Source organism: Anguilla rostrata, chromosome 2 (assembly GCF_018555375.3).
Source record: "Anguilla rostrata isolate EN2019 chromosome 2, ASM1855537v3, whole genome shotgun sequence".
Taxonomy (NCBI): domain Eukaryota; kingdom Metazoa; phylum Chordata; class Actinopteri; order Anguilliformes; family Anguillidae; genus Anguilla; species Anguilla rostrata.
This window is the reverse complement of record NC_057934.1, coordinates 12607160-12625626: the sequence shown is the minus strand read 5'-3', so window position 1 is coordinate 12625626 and position 18467 is coordinate 12607160. Positions and strand designations below refer to the sequence as shown.

General features: G+C 44.5%; 1 protein-coding gene across 4 annotated transcripts in view; it reads left to right on the top strand.

Moving 5' to 3' along the window:
* exoc6 (exocyst complex component 6) overlaps window positions 1-18467 on the top strand; it is a 54472-nt gene continuing 36005 nt past the window's right edge. For 2 of the 4 annotated variants that reach the window (XM_064320427.1, XM_064320423.1), the window contains exons 1-5: window positions 1040-1197; window positions 13388-13559; window positions 15297-15344; window positions 15494-15584; window positions 16448-16493. In XM_064320427.1, coding sequence (XP_064176497.1) covers window positions 1100-1197; window positions 13388-13559; window positions 15297-15344; window positions 15494-15584; window positions 16448-16493 — 455 coding nt within the window. In that variant the 5' untranslated portion in view covers window positions 1040-1099. Of the gene's footprint in view, window positions 182-1039; window positions 1198-13387; window positions 13560-15296; window positions 15345-15493; window positions 15585-16447; window positions 16494-18467 lie in introns of those variants that run through there. The other 2 variants (XM_064320411.1, XM_064320419.1) reach the window with 2 other exon arrangements.

Sequence of the window (18467 nt, the reverse complement as noted above, 5' to 3'; positions counted from 1 at the left end):
GTGTTGCCCGGATTTCAACCAAGCCTTTTCTCCACTAACTCTGAAATGCAGAAATGACCAGCGACCGAGTGAAAGCTCCTTTACCAAGTATTCCCGATGAGGAAAATAAAGAAGAGAAAGTCTACGGAAATGTTTTCGCAGAACTGGAATCTGTGGACTTGCCTTTGGGAACGACTTTAAGGTAGTACCACAGACTTAATTGGAAAACAAATCTATATTGAATAATTAATCAAATTATTGTTGGGTAAGGTGCAGGATAATTGTGTAGCCTATTATTCCTTCATTATAAGATAAATATTTCAGTGTGATCCGTAAATTATATAATTAAAATCTCAATATCAGACGTTTCACAGGGGAATGGACTGTGATCTTCAGAGTAGGCTAATGATTAAACTCCAATTGACCGTAGGCGGTTCCTGGTAATTGACTAAACATGTAAGTACACTTTTCGTTGCAGTGAATTCAATGTATTGGGTTATTACGTCAATATCAGCATAGCCAATGAATAAGCCTAAAAAAGTACAGTAGTCATTTTTTTATTAACAAATAATAATAATACTAATACTACAAATAATACTAATACTACTACTATTACTAGGCTACTACTACTACTACTACTACTACTACTACTACTAATAATAATAATAATAATAATAATAATCATAAACGAGCCATATTCCAAAGATATAATCGATTGCAAGCCTTTATATAAATTCATAATACTCATTTTGTTAAGGATAAAAAATAATAAAATGTAGCCTGGAGGCTATTTGCAAACAAATGTGCCTACAATAGGTAGCCTATTTAATTACCTATTTGCCATTACCTCAGTGTTTAAAGCTTTGTTCTAATCTATGGATTTCCGCAATAATAAGAAAAAGCTAGAACATTATTAGGGTTGCTTCCTATTTATTAATATCTACTTGGGCAATTTACGGTGTGCCATGTGGATTAAAATAATTTACCGCAAAATCTAACGCAGGAGACCAACGACATCCAACACCACCTTGCGTCAAGTTCTCCCCCTAACGGCGGATCCGTGTAATAACCTCTTTCCCCGCAGTGTCACTTTATTGTCGCCACCGTGAACACAACCAACATGGCGGAGAGTGAAACCTTGGAGAGTATCACTGAGCATGAACGCATTCTGCAGGAAATTGAGAGCACAGATACGGCCTGTGTTGGTCCCACGCTTCGGTATGGAGGATAATTTTATTTTAGAAACATTATTTAGACGTCAGCTTCATGTGCAGCCAGTCTGGGTAGACACAATTAATGGTCAGGCCTTTGTTAGCGGCTAGCTAGCTGACTGGCTAACAAAAGTAGCCAATGAGCTAGCTTCGCTAGGTCTAACTGTACTGCTAAATGGTAGCTAAGCGCTCCAGCTGCGACTGCTGCAGTGAGTTATTCCGTTATAACGTTAGTCAGTTAGCATGGAGCTAACGTTGGCTCACTGTATCCCTTATTGGTACTTGCGACCTAGCTACGAATGCGCTGTATGTTAGCTAGTCAACACACATTCATGTTTTACCGTAGCTACCTAAATAGTCTACCGTAATAGCCTACTTAATGCTGTTCTATGTGATAGCTTGCTTGCTAACATGGAAAATGCGAAAAATCGCATTGACTAGTTAAGATTGCCTACGGTCTAGGATGGGCCAGAGTACCGTTGTTTCCGTATAGGGACTTATGCATTTAGGTAGCTGGCTAACTAGCTACGTTTCAATTCAGAGATTGCGTAGCTCGCGGGTTAACTGTATGACAAACAATAACTCGTCTTGCTTAATTTTCCGATATGATGTGACAGTATCTGAGGATTTAATATATCCTATATTCAACACATTTAGTGGGTGTGGCTCTATGATAGCTCAAGGTTGTTCAAGCCATAGCTAGCTCCATACTAGCAAGCGAGCTAACAGACTAGACAGCTAGCCAAAGATGCTGATGATGCTTATTATTAAAAGAAAAAAACATCACCTTGTCCCCCATGAATGATGGCAAAAGTTAAAGTTAGCTGGCGACTAGCTAACGTTAGCAAGTTGGATGCCATATACATGTTGGCAACGTTAGTGTCAGCTCTAGCTAGCTAGCTACTGTTTTATGATTTGCAGAAGTGACTGGTTACTTGCTATCGTCTTACTCGTTACTAGCTACCTAGTTAGTACACCGCCGCCCCAGCCCAGAATTATATAGCAAACAAGCTAGGACGCTGAGATCACATTAATCTGGCAACAATAACATTAAGTAGAACAGCTGTCTAAGCCGTTCGTTACCACGAATTTTGGATGCTTTTATTTTAATTTAGACAAAGTTAGATATATGTCTAGTTGTCCAGTTGTCTACCCATTTTCATTTAGCATAACATTATTCTTAGCTCAGGTTTTGCATTCTCTTAATTATTACTGACTTAAACTCTATACAGGTGTGCAACAATTGACGGGTTATCTGAATTTTGCTAAATGGTAACTGGTTAGTAAATTTGATAAACGAACTAAGCTTCGCGGACAGAGCTGAGCAAGTACTTAATTAACCTGACATTCTAAACACATAATCAGCAAAATACGTTTTTAGACTTTTTAAGTCTCATGATGAAAAATACTATAACATAGCAGCTATGAAGAATTTAGTAGCCAGTTTCTAGCAGCAGCTAGCCTGTCTTTTTCAGGTAGCCGCTGTTTTCATAATAAATTCGGTGAGGGTCCAGTTTCCTGTCTATACTACATCAGCTGTGAAGTAGGTCACTGTTCTGATGTGCAGTTCCCTAAGCATGGGAAACATCAGTGCTTTGGTGCGTCGATGTTCATAGTCTCCTGTCTCCAACGCTTTGTCGTGCATATTCTGCTCTGACCTTGTCTAGGCCAAAGGGTGCGGCTACGTCATTCAGAAATCTTATCTTTTCCGATAGGCTGCATTTTGGTGGCAGCCCCAATAAAGGATAGGATCTATTAATTATGTAGTATGTATGAAGTAAGGACAAACATCAGCATTTGGGTTGGTGGGTGACCTTCATTTGCTGTTATATTGATGTTCTGTGCTGGAGGGTGCTGCAGTATTACACCTTCCTGAATGTTTGAGGTAGTGGACCTGACGGCTGTATATTGCAGTCCCAGGTAGGCCACTACTGTATTTTGTATAAATGGTAACTTGGGCCTTGGAGGATGGAAATGGACTAGTTAAGCTATGCGGACTAAGTACTCACTGGTCAGATAGGCTGGGTGAGGGTTGGTTATGTACCTGGTTTGGACATGTTGAAGCCTTGGTTCCAGCCTAGGACGTCAGGCATTCATGGATGCGTCATTTATGCAAATGAGCTTGGCCACATCCATTGGATGGGCATCTGTGCTCTAGGCAGGAGCATGAGCTGTCACTGAGAAACCGATGTTTGCGCTGTCTTAAACATTGCTCGTGCAATGCGCTGTTCATTAATCAAAATAGTCATGTCCGAACAGTGAACGAAAATGGAAACCCGATTACCATGCTCTTAAAAAGGAGACAGGATTTCCTTGCCATGCTACTGTGTCACTGACGTTCAGTGTTTCTGCTGCGATAGTTCAAATGAAATGTGAGATGGCTGTGGTAGTTAAAAATATTGTGGCTTACACCATCGGCCTGCTGAAATACAACCGGCCTAGGCCGGGGGAGTGATGTAATCAGTATGGGAACGGTGTTGCAACCGAAACGCGGCCGGCTCAAATGCGACTGCTGCCCCCACTGTCTCTTTCGTTTCACCTGAATGAGCCCTATGAGCGTTGGACGGTGCTTACCGGTAACGCTGCCCGCGAGCTATTTGAGTTGTTCAGGATGAGGGTGTTCGCTGCGTGAGCACAGAAATGGAGGCGGCCCAAGTGAAACCGAGAGGAGAGATAAAGGCGCAGCCCGTCGGTGCGGACGGACGTCCGCCTCTGCTTTGAATTCTCTCAGCGGACACGCTCGCGGGGGCGAGTCTCTCCCACACACCAGAGCTAGCGGCGTAGCTCCGGGGCACAGAATTGCTTTTGCATTTGTGCTTGAGATGGGCCGTGATAGCTAACGTCTGCTATGTCCTGATTTGCCAGGAGACTGAAGATTTCAAACACAGGCTGTAGTGATACTGTCTTCACCGGTTATTGCTTAAGTCAGCTATAACATTAATTGCAAAGAAAACCAGCAGTAAGGTGGCTGAAGCCCAGTAGATGTAGGCGGTGGTTCAGGCGAGAGAAGAGAGTGGATTGATGGGCACAGCATGCAGTTTGAAGAGCTGCGTTATCAGTCTGTACCCCTCCCCCCCCCTCCATTTTCAATTGACATGAAATGCAAATGTGCATTTTGGTAAACATACTGAAATTTCTCCGGCGGATAGCACACTGATCCTCTGTGTCTGTAATAAAAACTGGCTTCCTGCGCAGTCGTTCTGGAATGCGAGCCGTGATTACTTGTGATAATCTATTCACTGCAATGGGCGAGCAGCGTGGTGCGGCACCATAGGCGTTTGCAGGCCTTTGAATCTGCTTTTATCATTAGGCAGTAATTCACAATGTGCTTAGAAATGACTGCAGAACGGCCCAGATGGCTCAGAGCGGACGTTTAGAATCACAGCGTGTACTGTTAATTTCCGGACAGTCCTGTGTGGCCATCTGCTTTGTGCTCTGAGGACTACCTCAAGGTTCATTGTTCCACTCTTTTGTGTGTGTGCGTGTGGTTGTGTGTGTGGGTGCATTTGTGTGTGTATGTGTGCGTGTGTGCGTGTTTGCGCGTCTGTTTGTGTGTGTGTGTGTGTGTGTGCGTGCGTGTGTATGTATGTATGCATGTGTGTGTGTGTGTGAGAGTATGTGTGCATGTGTGTTTGTGGGTGCGTGTATGTGTCTCTGTGTGTATGTGTTCGTGTATTTGTGTGTGTGCGTGCGTTGGCGTATGTGTATTTGTGTGAGTGTGTGTGTGTGTGTATGTTTGTGCGCGCGCGTGTGTCCAGTGAAACTCTGAATGGGTTGTTTTGAGGCCGTTGGCGGGTCGTCCCGGACGAGCGCGGGGGCGGCTCATTGTTCCCGGCCCGCGATGCCGGTCGTCTTTATCTCCCCCTGGCAGCGCCCGGGGGCCGGCAGGAAGGCATATCCTTTTGGTGTTCGGCCCCGAAAACAGGAAGGAGGAAACCTACCGCGAGCGTGTGGGGCTGCTGATTACCAGCGCGGGCCCAGCACGCAGAGGATGTCCATTAAGAGGCGCGTCTGTGATGTGCAGCGCTTGTCCTCGTGTGCAGTCCTCATGGCGGTGTCATTACAAGGGGGTATTGACCCTGGCCATAGGAAGCAATGTTAACTGAAACATTGCGCTCAGCCCTTTCCTCCACATGGAAACAGGATACTATTAGTGAGAACAATTTGCAGGATTTATACCCGCAGGAAAGTGAGGGGTGGGGGTGGGGGGGGGGATGCTTTGTCCAAGGGCTTGTGGTCAGGACAAAGCAGGGGACTACAGTTTAAAAAATAAAAAGAATTTAGGTAGTGATAATGTTGAGTCTATTTTGAAGAATGCAAATCAGGGCTGAAAGAGCTTTGAAGAGTGGTGGTTGCAGGCAGAGCAAACAAGGCCATTGACTTTAAAGCCATATTCGCAGTAAGCTGCCTTAGATGTAGGTCATCTGTCTGTGAGCTGGGCCACCGCCTGTGTCTGTGAGCTAAATGCAGTATCTGTGTCTGTGAGGTGACTGCAGCAAACTGCCCAGGCCAGCAGTATGTGGGCCAGTACCAGGTACAGTACAGTCACCCCATGCCCAGCGGAGTCTGGCGGAAGTGACTGTTCTTATCCCGTGTAACATCGCATAGCCACAAACTGTGCTAGGCATTGTTTACTTTCAACTTGTTGTTCATTATTCCCGCTCATAATACCATCTGTTACTTCATTCCAGTAAATAAGTGTTCGCTTAGGCTACTGCACTCCAATTGAAGTATCCAATTTAATTTGCTTTATTTTCTGCCAACCTAAGTCCTGAAAACAGACATAACAAGGACTAGGATCAGCACTTATTTTTCCATGGTGAGCTTTTTGGCTGACGAACACATTTGATTGTTGGCTCTCTTTATTTGTAAATGCATTACAAGCAGGCGTACTGTATGCAAAGCAAAAAGGCTCGGCTTTAAAAGCAGTGCCTGCAGTATCTGGGCAGTGGTTAAGATGCAGTCAGACGAAATGGATACTTCTGTGCTCGACTGCACTAGAATGGTGCACCTGCAGATCAGGTGAGTCACTGTGGATAGTGGATTCACAGCTTTCCCCCATTTAAACATTTTGTCTAATTGTGAGTAACAAATTCAATTGGATTCAGCTGTTAAATTTCTTTTTTTAGCTTCTTGTTCAATATTCAGTGCTTGGAATTAAAAATGTGAGACAAGCCTAACTCTTAAGTTCGTTCTTCAAATGTATGTATTAAAGTAGTCAGATCTGGGCCTGTGTTTCTCATGATCATTGAGTGCAGAAAGTGTGTACTTCAATTTTTTTGTAGACCAATACTTAAACTCTATTTCTGGATTGTTGTGGCTCACAATGTTACCACAAGTACTACTTGGTTGAAGTCATCAAGCTATAGTTAGGCCTACAGAAGTAAATTGCATCATTCCTCAGTGGTTTCTAAAATATGGCACTCGCAGTGCTCTTGCTGATGATTCCCCCATTAACTCTTGATCTTCCCTCTAATATGCGAACGTAGCCAGAAGAGCACATTTTCTGAGCAGGTCAGCGATGGACATACAGGCATACAGTACATGTACATACAGACATACATACAGGCATACAGTACATGTACATACAGGCATTCATAGAGTCATACAGTACATGTAAATACAGGCATACATACAAACATACAGTACATGTACATACAGACATACATACAGGCATACAGTACATGTACATACAGGCATTCATAGAGGCATACAGTACATGTACATACAGGCATACAGTACATATACATACAGGCATTCATAGAGGCATACAGTACATGTACATACAGGCATACATACATATACATAAGCATATGGTCATTCATATACGGATGGCATACAGTACATGTACATCAATACTGAGCAGGCATACACTACGACTCAGTACAGTAATACAGAAGACATGTCATACAGCACATACAGCATACAGTACATGTACATACAGGCATACAGTACACATACGTGGCATCGCAGAAGACCACGAGCGTGCAGCTGTGCGGCGGTTCCAGCGGAGAGCTGCGGCACGGGGTGCCCTGGCATTCACCCCGAAAGCAGCCCGGGGCCCCCTCCCCCCCGTTGGCGGGCGCGCACGCTCGCAGGAAGCACCTGCTCCTGGATCTCTCTCAGCCGCCATTGTGAGGATGTGACCCAGCGAGCAGCGAGCCTTTGAAAGACGAGCTGTTTTTCCCAGGCCCCTTTCTCGTCCACCGCGCGCAGGAGCGGGGCCGTCGCCCGTCCCGCATTGTGACCAGAGGAAAACATCTGCTGCCTCAGGAGCCCTCGCGTTTTACACGGCTGGCTTCGGCTAGCTCTTTGTCTCGGGCCCGGTTGATTAGCAGAAATATTTATAGATTATGCTGGTCCCTGCGGTCTTTGAGGGGGGCATTGTCATACGGCTCCTCCCGCCATGACCTCTGTCAGAGTGGGCAGCGTGGGGGTGTTGTTGCTTTTCTCGTTAACCCCCGTGGGCCACTGCCTGTCAGAGAATAGCACAGCGATGCTCCTGTTGCCCACTTCCTGCCTCCGAGGCCAGGAGCTGAGGTGAGCTGCTGTTGGCTCAGTGCTGACTAACACTCTCATGATGCGGCCATCGAATGACGCATCTGCGCAGCACGAGCCAGTTAAATTCAGTGCTGTCCAAGGGCCCTTTCCACTCCAGATAAATAGTTTGGCAGCCCTCTGGTGGAGTCGAAGTGTCAGGACGTTTTGTGGGGAAAGGGCCTGAAGAAAAGAGCGGAGCTATTATTGCAGGGTGTCTTCAAGCTTTGTCATTCCAGACAAGACTTCAGTCCAGCTGCCTCGGGAAAAGTGCAGTGCCGGGTTATCGGCGTGATTCTGTCCCTGTGAAGTCTGAAGAACCCAGCCTGCGGCCATTTTGACAGTCTTCATTGTGTGGTTTATCGAGTGAGATTATCTGTAATACTCAAGGCAGCCAACTTCCTGCCTCAGCATTTCTCGTTATCAACTCTCTCAGCTCTTGAATTATTCATGATTTGACAATGGTTCTGCTAGACCAAGATTATTTGAAATGTGGCAGAACTGAATTTCCCCACCAGAGAGACAGTGCTGTAAAGTGTGTTTACTTGCGTAACCAGCTGACTTTCTGGGGTCTGCACGAATATTGGGGATCTTTTTGTGTGGACTTGTCTCCTGTGGGCATTCCCAAATGAAATTAATTTCCCTTTTTATGTGACCCATTACTATTTCTCTGTGTAAGTAGGCCACTTGTTTCCTTCAATGACACATTTCCTTTCAGAATATCTGTTTTCATGAAATGTTAAAGCTACTTTGGCAGTGGCAGTTCTCTGAGGGAAGCACAACTCAGTGAAGCTCGCGGTGAAGCATATGGGAAAGGCCGTAGGTTGACCTGCAACACAGCCCTGACAGGCTGACTTTGAAGGTCTCTAAAATTGCCTTGGGATTGTCAACGTGTGTGCCGATTCTGCACCAAACGAACGTATTTCTGAGCGTGAAAACTACTAGAAGGAGGAAAAAAAAGATTTCTTGCTTTTGAAGGAGAATGTATCACTTCTCATCTCGGTTAAAACCGAGCCTGCGGCTTTGTTGTTTTTCACATGTGAAACCTCAGAGAGAAGCGTCAGATACAGAAACCAGCACGATGCTCTGGGTTTCCTATTTGGGGCTGTGGTGTCCCTGGTGTATGGTTATGCCTTGGTTTGCACATGCGGAAAGCCTTTCCTTGTGTGACTGTTTCAAAACCAAATGGAGAAACGGGAAGGTCTGTGGTCAAGTTGTAAAAATAAAAAGGCTGAATTACTTTTTTTTGGAATGGAAATTTACAGAATGTCAGAAGTCAAGAATACAGGTAGCAAATAAACAGGTGCAAAAATGTGAACAGTGCAGTTATATTTATGGCGACCAGAAGGCGTCCTTCCTAATTACTTAGTCCTTGACTGGAGTTTATAAGTCATTATCCTACCGTTTTCATCCATCGGTGCAGAAATTTTGCGCTGGACGTGCTGCAGAGTCCAGGGGTACCAGCAGATCAATGTTTGTGTGGACACAGGTGAAGAGCTGAGGTGGTTGAGAAATGTAGTTTGCCCATTCCACCACTAGGGGGGCAAGGCTGACACTGAGTGAGCCATCGCCATAGAGATTTGCGGCTGGAAGGGTGGACCACAGAATAGTCAGTAGTAATAATTAGTAAGTATTAGTAGTAAGAATTCCCATGGTTGTAATTAATATCAGAGGGCTGAGAAGCTGATTATATTTTTGTTAAAATGTTTTAAGGGAAACACAGATTTAAGTTTTCTTACTGGCAGTGAGGCAGTGATATCTGGACCCAAGTTCGGCAGCTGCTGGTGAACACAATGATGCTGTTCTGCAGAATTGATCCAGAGAGTAAACAGTCTAATCTAACATGTTTCACTGCAATTAGTTGGTTACTGGATGCTTTGTTTGTGTAAATACGTGTGCTTGCGTAGCATTAAGTTGCAACAGATTTTGGGATAAAAGCCCAGCTGAAACTCCCTCTCTGGGCGATGTCTCTGTAGGGTGACTGTATGGTGTGCCACTACATTGAGAACCAGTGCTTTAGGAATACATACTGCTTAACAGCCCCAGTAAGTGCTGAATATGGATATCATATTCTGCTGTTTTATCTCAGTACACTGATTTGGTTCTTAGCACTTCCTATTAACTTTTTGGTGTTGCACAGTGTAATTATACTTGCAGTTATTCTGCAGTGCATCTCTGGACATGGTGTCCTGTAAATTACTTGGACACTTTAATATTAGAGCAAGATGCATGGTTAAAAAAAGGCCACATTGCACTTGCTGTTTTCTATTAGGCAGAAGAAGCAGCTGACCCACCTGCATTTCCTCTTAATCATTTGCATGAGTAAACACACCTTTTAAAGCATTAAAATGATGTATGTGGCTGCCTGGTTTATTGCTTTTTTATTCCGGTACATGGTTGGAGTTTTAGAGGTGCTGTAACGGCAAGGTTGGTTTGAAAGAGCTATCGGAGCGGGCTATATGCAAGGCCATTCTCCCTGTGCCTGCCGTTTATTGTGCCATTAAATCACTGGTTAGCATCTGTGACGTTGATGACAGGAGAGAGCAAACTGCCGAAAGTAGTAACCATCTTCAGCGCAGTGCCAGGTCAAAAGCACATTTGTGATGTCACGCGTGTCTTAACAAGGAAAGTGGGTAATGAGGTAATCATGCCAAATTAAGTTATTTATAGGCTATATCCTGCTGAAATGGATTCCTACAATTTATTTCCTGTGAGGTAGTCAAATTACCAGTAGATGGCGCCACAGATGCACTATTGGCAGTGGCTCTTCCCTCCTGAATGTTTCATGCTGCCCCCTTGTGGTATTCTCAGAAAATATCCCACAATTTACAGGTTTTGGACTTACTCCATGAAAAGACTGCGAATCTACTTTCATGCAGTGCCTCACTGCACAGAATGCAGTGCTGAATTAGCCCGTGATAACATCGTGTGTCTTAAAGGTCTTTAAACACTGACTGTAATGAGCATTATTTGATTCTGATGATAATGTGATGTTAACTAAGTGGCCAGCAGGCCTTGATTGCCTTGATTAGTTTTTTCTCTCATTACTGCTCGACAAGGTTTCCCCGCTTGTGTATTATCAGCGATGATGTAAATGTATTGAGTTGGAAGTGAAAGACTGCTATGGGACACATTGTGGTGTTTGCCCTGGGACTTATAGCCTCTGGAATGGCCCTTATCATTAATCATTAAGTCTTTATCTGCTTTCATTAGTCATCATGAACCCATGAACCGCTTATTACTTTAACAAGTGCTGTGAGGTCTGAATTATATTAGAGTACTACAGGGAGAAATCTCACTTTGTGCTTATTAATTATGCACTACAGTTTGTTAAATAAGTTTTTTTTTTTAAATGCTCAGCCAAACCTTCAAACTTAGGGATGCTAATTAACATTCAAATGGGTATTTTAGGCTGAATGATGCCCTTCAATACATGGCCAGCAGGGGGAGTATAAACCTTAAGCTTTCGTTACTGTTTCATTTCATTGGCAGACTTTAGGGGGATAAACCACAAGGCTCAGATAGCAGGTTAAAGTAATGGTGCCCAGGCAGTGATACACAAAATCATTTTTCAAAATCAGACGGAAGCAACACAGAATGTTCTCTTTGTGTTTAAAGATGAGCGGCATTGTGAAAACTCATTCAATCAAGCAAAAACATGCTGAAAAGCATTTCAGTCTCTCAGTAAGGTTTGATTTAAAAAATGCATTGTTTGTATGATTTGCTTTCATTTTGTTTTACGCCCTATAATACTCTCAGCTTCTTTCCTCCATGCCTTTGCTTAATCAGTATGTCTCCTGGAAATGGAAATAAAATGACTCTGAACTGGGTCTCTGCCCTGTGAGTGACAGCTGTAGACCACGGTAGTGCTCAAGGGTTATTAAACTAAGGCTGGAGCTGTGCATGATTTGGACTAATGCCTCGAGAACAGTCACCTGACACATTTAAAGGCCAGGAACACCTGCCCAGCTGAAATGCTTTTCTAAGAGAATAATTACCCAGGGGAATAGCCAGTTCTTTTCAGTTTAAATTGGAAAGTGCTAAAGCAGACCTAATCCAGTCCCGGTCCCTAGTTACCTGTGAGGTGTGTCAGCCCAGAACTAAGTGGATAATCTGGATGCAACAAAATATATGCAGAGCATTTTCTGAGAGTCGCCCGCAACACCATAGTCAATTGAGACAGTGTGTATGCATGTCTGTGTGTCTTTGTGTATCAGTGTATGTGTGTGTATGTGTGTGTGTGTGTGTGTCTGTGCATGTGTGTGCATGAGAGTGTGTGTGTGTTTCTGTCTGTCTGTGGTATGCGTGTAAGAGAGAGAAAGAGCCCACATTGATGTCTCGACAGTGTTTTTTCAGGGTAGAATGTCTCAGTAGCCTTTTGGAGCACAGGGCTGCATGTGTTTTTAGGGCAGCTACCCTTGTTACTGTGGGCAGGACGGGGTGGGGGCGTGGGACAGGGACGTGGGCGGCTTTGGGAAGGAGGCGCTCGAAAGCCCCCCCAGAAGAACGAAGAAAGGCCCACATTTCCCTGACCTGGCGATGAGTGATCCTCGCAGCGCACCCCCCCGCGCTGCTCTCTGGGGACAGGAACTGGAATGCGGACGCGAGGCCGCTCTGGCCCGGCCTTGACGAGAGCAACTTTGGGGTCCCCCACCCCCCAGCTTCCCCTGAATCTGACTCCCTCAAGCTTCTCATTGATGCTGATTTTGCCAGCGTGGTTAATATGAGATGGTTGGTGTAACTGATATCTGCTGAGTCCCCTACGCTCACATATGGCTTTTTCCTGTTTCCTGAGTCCTCGGAAGAATACTTGGGCATAACTGTGCAATTACCACTTTCAGAACAGGGACATCTAAACATTGCATATTTATATATGATATAACCATTTTGGTGAAATACCAGTTTTGCATCTAAAGTTTCATAGCAGTTCCTTACACACCTGTCAGTCTCGCTTGTCAGGTAACAGTTTACCATCAACAGCGGAATTGAAGTGAAGTTTGCTCATGTCCTCTGTACCTCGTCTATTTCTGTATAGCCGCGGTCTGTGTGTGGTTTGCTGAAGGCCTTGCTACTGCATCTCCCAACCTAAACACTAATATGTGCAATTGCGTGTGACATTTCCAGCTCGGATCATACAGTGAATGGGCTTGAATCCTGGACAGTGTGTCAAGATTGTAAAGCTTAGCACATTTCAGATTTGTTTTAGGAAAATTCCACATCTTGTGTAACTCAAGCCATAAGGTAAAACCAGTTTCCATTTTGTGAAACTAATGATCTTTGAGCCCAGTGTGCTGCTGGGTAAATGTTTCTCTTGTAGTTTTTTCTGGCCATGGCTAGCAGTCCCTCAGGATTGGCCACTGCGTTGCTCAGGGAGGGAAGGTGTCAGCTCCCCATCTCAGGACCCGAGATTAACTGAGTTACTGGTCTGCGGCCTACATGCCCCAAAACAGTCAGTCCTGAGGCACAAGAAAGAGATGAGGTGGCTGCCTAGATGCCTGTCAGGAACGTGTTTGACTTGATGCAGGATACCGTGATTTGACAGGCCTACAAATACAATTCGGTTTCAAAATTTGGAGAAAAAAGAATTCCGTACTACCAAGTTGCTTCAACTGTTGATGTTCTATGGTTTCTAACACAAGGGGTCTCATCGTGTCTTTCAGATCCGTTTACGATGACCAGCCCAACGCGCACAAGAGGTTTATGGAGAAGCTTGATGCCCGGATACGGAACCATGACAGAGAGATCGAGAAGATGTGCAACTTCCACCACCAGGGCTTTGTGGACGCCATCACGGAGCTGCTCAAAGTCAGGGCTGACGCCAAGAAGCTGATGGTAAGGAGGAAGCCATGGAGTCTCACTCAGGCCTTGTGTTCTTCTAGAAGCTTCCACCATTAGATAACTCGCATCTTACTCCATGCGCTCTTCTCTTGTCCAAGGGATGCTTATTCGTAAGGGTACGCTAGTTGGAGTGTCTTAAGGAAGACAGCAGATGGCTTGGGGTGGGGCAGGGCAGGGTGAGGTTGGGGGGTGGGGGGGGATATAAGTACATAGACTCTCTCTGTGTCCTCTCTGGTCCTCTCCCTTCTGAATTGCTGCTTCAGCCTTCAGATATCAGCCCCCAGCATACCTTTCACGCTGAGGTCGAGGGGAGCACACATTGGGCCCCTATCCTTCGGGCTCGCCCCATTAATCCCCCCCACCCCACCCTACACTTAATACCCTGAGCAAAGAACACCCTCTGCAGGAGCACTATCATGTTCCCCTGCCCCCCCCCAGCCTCCACACGGCCCCTCCGCTCCTGGTGACCTCACGCACAAGGACAGAGAGCCCCCAGAGACCCCCTCCGGATTAGCATTTATATTGCCGAGAGAGGGAAGCTCACATAAACGCAAAGTGTGGTTGGTGGATGTGTGGATGGGTGGGCGTGGCCTCACAAAGGGATTTATTTTCAAATTACAGTTGCATTTTTAAAACATTTTTTACTTTGCAGCTACAGATGCTCTTTTATGACATCATTTTATGAGCATCATGCTATGGATGGAATTGATTTAGAACTTCAATATGGCACCAAAAATATTTTGCATTATAAATAGGTTTTAGTTCATTTATAATAATTCTTCTCCAGAAAAATGGTGGAACACACCGGTGTAAGATAAGTGTAGTTGTTTTAGAAATGCAAAGCTTTTATGTAGAAAAGCAAACCAAAAGAGAAAAAAAAAGCTTAATTGGATGCTGGGTCGTGGGGGGAGGCGGTTTGCTGAAGTTACGATTAGCATGCAGGCTTAGGCCAATTCTCTTTAGCTCCCTTTACACTTCCGAGTGTAAAATATGTGCACCAAACGGCGCAGTCTTGGTTCACCCAAGGTTGCAATTAGACGAGCATTATATAAAGGATATTCAGATAACAAGGGAGCAGATACGAAATCAATGAGGTCACTGGGCATCTTTGTCCGGAGATTAATGAGGGTTTTTTTTTTAATAAACCCGAAATGCGCCTCCTTATTACGGTGACCTAATGAGTTGCTCAATATGTGGGAACGGCCGAGGTGGGCCCGGCCCTGCACCTGCGGCGTTCAGGCGGCGCCGCGTTGAGGAGGGCGCCACATTTGATGTTAATCAGCCGCCCAGCGTTTGTATTCAGCGCAAAAAAAAAAAAGAAAAAGAAAAGAGAGAGAATGTTTAATTACCAGAAAATGCAGCCCGCGCTTCCCCCCCGGACAATGAATGGCGCATAGAGCTCATTGAGGTTATCAAGAAGGGGACCAGTGGTCAATTGGGTCATTGATTTGGATTGTTTGACAGACCCGGGGGAACAAGCAGAGTTCAAAAATCCCGAGTAAAATTGAGAAGTTTGTCACAGAATCTGTTGGAAAGGGCTGTCAGGAGTGATTACCGGACACAAAAGCGCCGCGCGATCAAAAGTTCAAGTTCCCCCGTTGCAGATTTAATTTGAATTTGCGTCCCTTTGTTCCGGACTCCTCATGAAGCCTGATCTGATTACAGGGGTGAGCAGTTACGGCGGGGAATTGTGCGCTTATTTGTCTAACAAAAGTGATATTATTCTTTAAGGGCCAAGTTAGCGATACCAATCGAAGACTGCAAGACGCCGGGAAAGAGGTAAGAGGCCAGCGCGCCTTTTGTTTTTGCGTGTCTGCTGTTTTGGGGGGGGGAGAAAGGAGGGAAATGTAAAGGCTGTGCTGAAAAGCGCCGGGGGTACGGCCTCGTTAATTGCGGGGGTTTGCATTCTTCGACCTTCCTTATGTAAGGTGACAGCCCAAACGGAGGAGGTCATCCGCTGCAGAGTTCAGCAGAGGAACATGGCCACCACCGTGGAGAAGCTGCAGCTCTGCATCCCTGGTGAGACACACACACGCACGCACGCACACACACTAACACACACAGACACACATCACATGCATCACGTGTGTACACATGCCTTCATACATCACATCCATTCTACACTCACATACAGTCCATGCACACACGTGTATCTCAGGCACACACACACACACAGACACACGAACACACACACATCCACCCATGAACACATGCTTCCCACAATCACGTGCATAAACACTAAAGAAAGTGCACATTTGCATGCATATAGACATAGCGCATACACTGACAGACACAAATGCATTTAGATATGTGAGCATATGAGCATATCACACACATCATACACGTTCATTTAACTTCACACTTTGCAAATGTGCATGCAATCACAAATGCACACATCGCTTGCAAGTGTGTTGAGATACAGTACAGACACAAGGTTTTTTTTGTGTCTAAATCTTTCAACATAGTTGTAAGTGTAAATGTTCACATGGACCTAAAAAATAAATATGGACTGCTACCCTTGGTACATCAGATATTTCTGCCATCTTAAATTTCTTTCGAGGATTCGTTGCTTAGCTACGCATACTAAAACCTCTATTTTGGACCATAATTTATTTGGAAACAAATATGTGTGTGATTGTCTATGTTAGGATGATTTGGATAATTGTACTCTTAATAATAATAATAATAATAGTAGTAATAATAATAATAATAATAGTAATAATAATAGTACTACTTTTTGTCAATTGTTAATATATATCAGTTTCAAAGGCAACCATAGCCACAAGGTTGTTACAATTTATCTCAATCAGCGCAACATAGTTCTGAAATACACAATGAAACACGTCATGTTTCGTTTGTGTTTTTGTATTTTTCCTCGACAGTTCTTGAAATGTACAGCAAACTGAAAGAGCAGCTGGACTCCAAAAGGTAAGAGTGTTTCCATGTTTGTATTTTTAAATAATTATGCTTAATGAAATGGAAATGCATTCTGGGATTTTAGATGCATTCTCCAGCACACCACATAATTGTGGTAAAACACTGATTGCAGATTCATGAAAATAGCTCTTTAAATTTGAGTAGCATTTCTTTTTTGCACCTTATCAATGTTTTATAAAGCTGTGCAAGTATGGGAAGGGTACACTGTCTGCAGTAAAATTAAATACAGCAAAGTCGTTTGGTTATTATTATTATTATTACTATTGTTATTTCTATTATTATTATTATTACTAAAACTTGTCCAAACACATTAATAAAATCAGAGTAAATGATTTCATAATCCTGAACAGCAGGAGGGCAATGCTTCCCTCAGTGAAAGTCCATTCTGAACCTGAAATGAATGACCCTTCCTTGTTCATTACTGTCTCCTTAATCAATCACAGCACATTATAAATGAGTTTACTGTTCGGACGCAGGACAATTGACCTTGTATGTGCCCTTCTTCACAGCAGTGGCCCACACCAGAGAGCTGTGACAGGCCTCGTCCAAATTGAGGCAATTAGCGCAGTGCGTTCCTCCATTAATCCGCGCGTCTCCCCCGCGCGCTAATGACCGGGCCGGGGACATGGGTCTAATCAGCCCCGGGGCGCTCCGGGGGTCACGTGTGACCCTCACTGGGGAGGGGCCGAGAGACGCAGAACCCCGGCGCTCTCGGTGGCCTGTGCGTGCGCGTCCCGCGACGCGCGTCTTCATTTTCCGGGGCTTCGCCGAGGGTGATTCAGCCAAAGCGCAAAGCACGTTGGCCCTGAGACCCTGTCAGGAGCTGACGGCATTGCTAGGATTTTTATGTTAATTTGTCAACTTCCGTTTCGTTAGAAATGGTTTGTGCAAATTACGTCTGACGGGTTGCTGGTTAGATGTACGTTTGAACTGAAGGCCAAATGCCTTTGTGCTTCTGCTGTCTCACCCTATTGCATTACTTACATACTCACATACTTTTATAATCCGGTCTTTCCCTACTTCTGCTGGCTTCGTGGGGTTTTCTGGATTTTGGTCCCAACAGCAGTATTTTAACTTAACTCCAGCTTTATAGCGGTGTTCTAATGGGCTTATGGTGGTTGGCTGCTTTTTATATTTTTATTATAGTGGTGGTTAATTGCATGTATCACAGTAGCAAAAGCAATTGTCTCTGGTTTCTTGAGATGAGCGTGTCAGTTGAACTGATGGAGAGTAGCAGAAAGAATTGGAATAGACTGTTGTCTTACTATGAACAGATGGACAGTACTAGATTGAGCTAGGTGGACATGATGGAGAGGACTGTGCTGTTAGTGGTTTTCCTACCATACAGACAACATGACGCCTGTAAACCAGTCAAGCTGTGGCCATCTACCAGCATCGTCACACCTGTTGTGTGGTGTTCATGGAACTACAGGGGTTTCTGAGCCCTGTAGATGGGGCCTTCTACTAGGCAGCAAGGAAGACCACATGGAGCCACTTTAAGTGGAATCGTGGTGGAATTTTACTTAAGAGATGTATCATTAATGTGAGGTAGCTGCCTCCAGAGAGTAAGCCTAGCTCAACAGCTGACTTCCTAATTTACCGCTAATTAGCCATTAGCGATGATGGCTGACCGTGACACCGCTACAACATCAGGTAATGAGCTGATTATTTTCAGGGTATAATTTTACACCAAGCTGTTTGAGTGTATTCATTAATATAAATTAAATAATTGGTTTCAGTTGAACTGAATTTCTGAAACTCACAGTGAGTGCTGGTTTCAGTTAGCATGCAGCATTCGTATATAATCATATATTCGTGTGATCGGGCGAATGCGTAAGGACAAAGATGCTTTCATTTTGTTCTACGTTTTCAGGAAAATAAATAAAAATCTGTACCAAGTTGGGTCCTCAACTGATGTAATTCAGTTCAGATCACTAGAGCCTTTACAAATGAGATCAGACCATT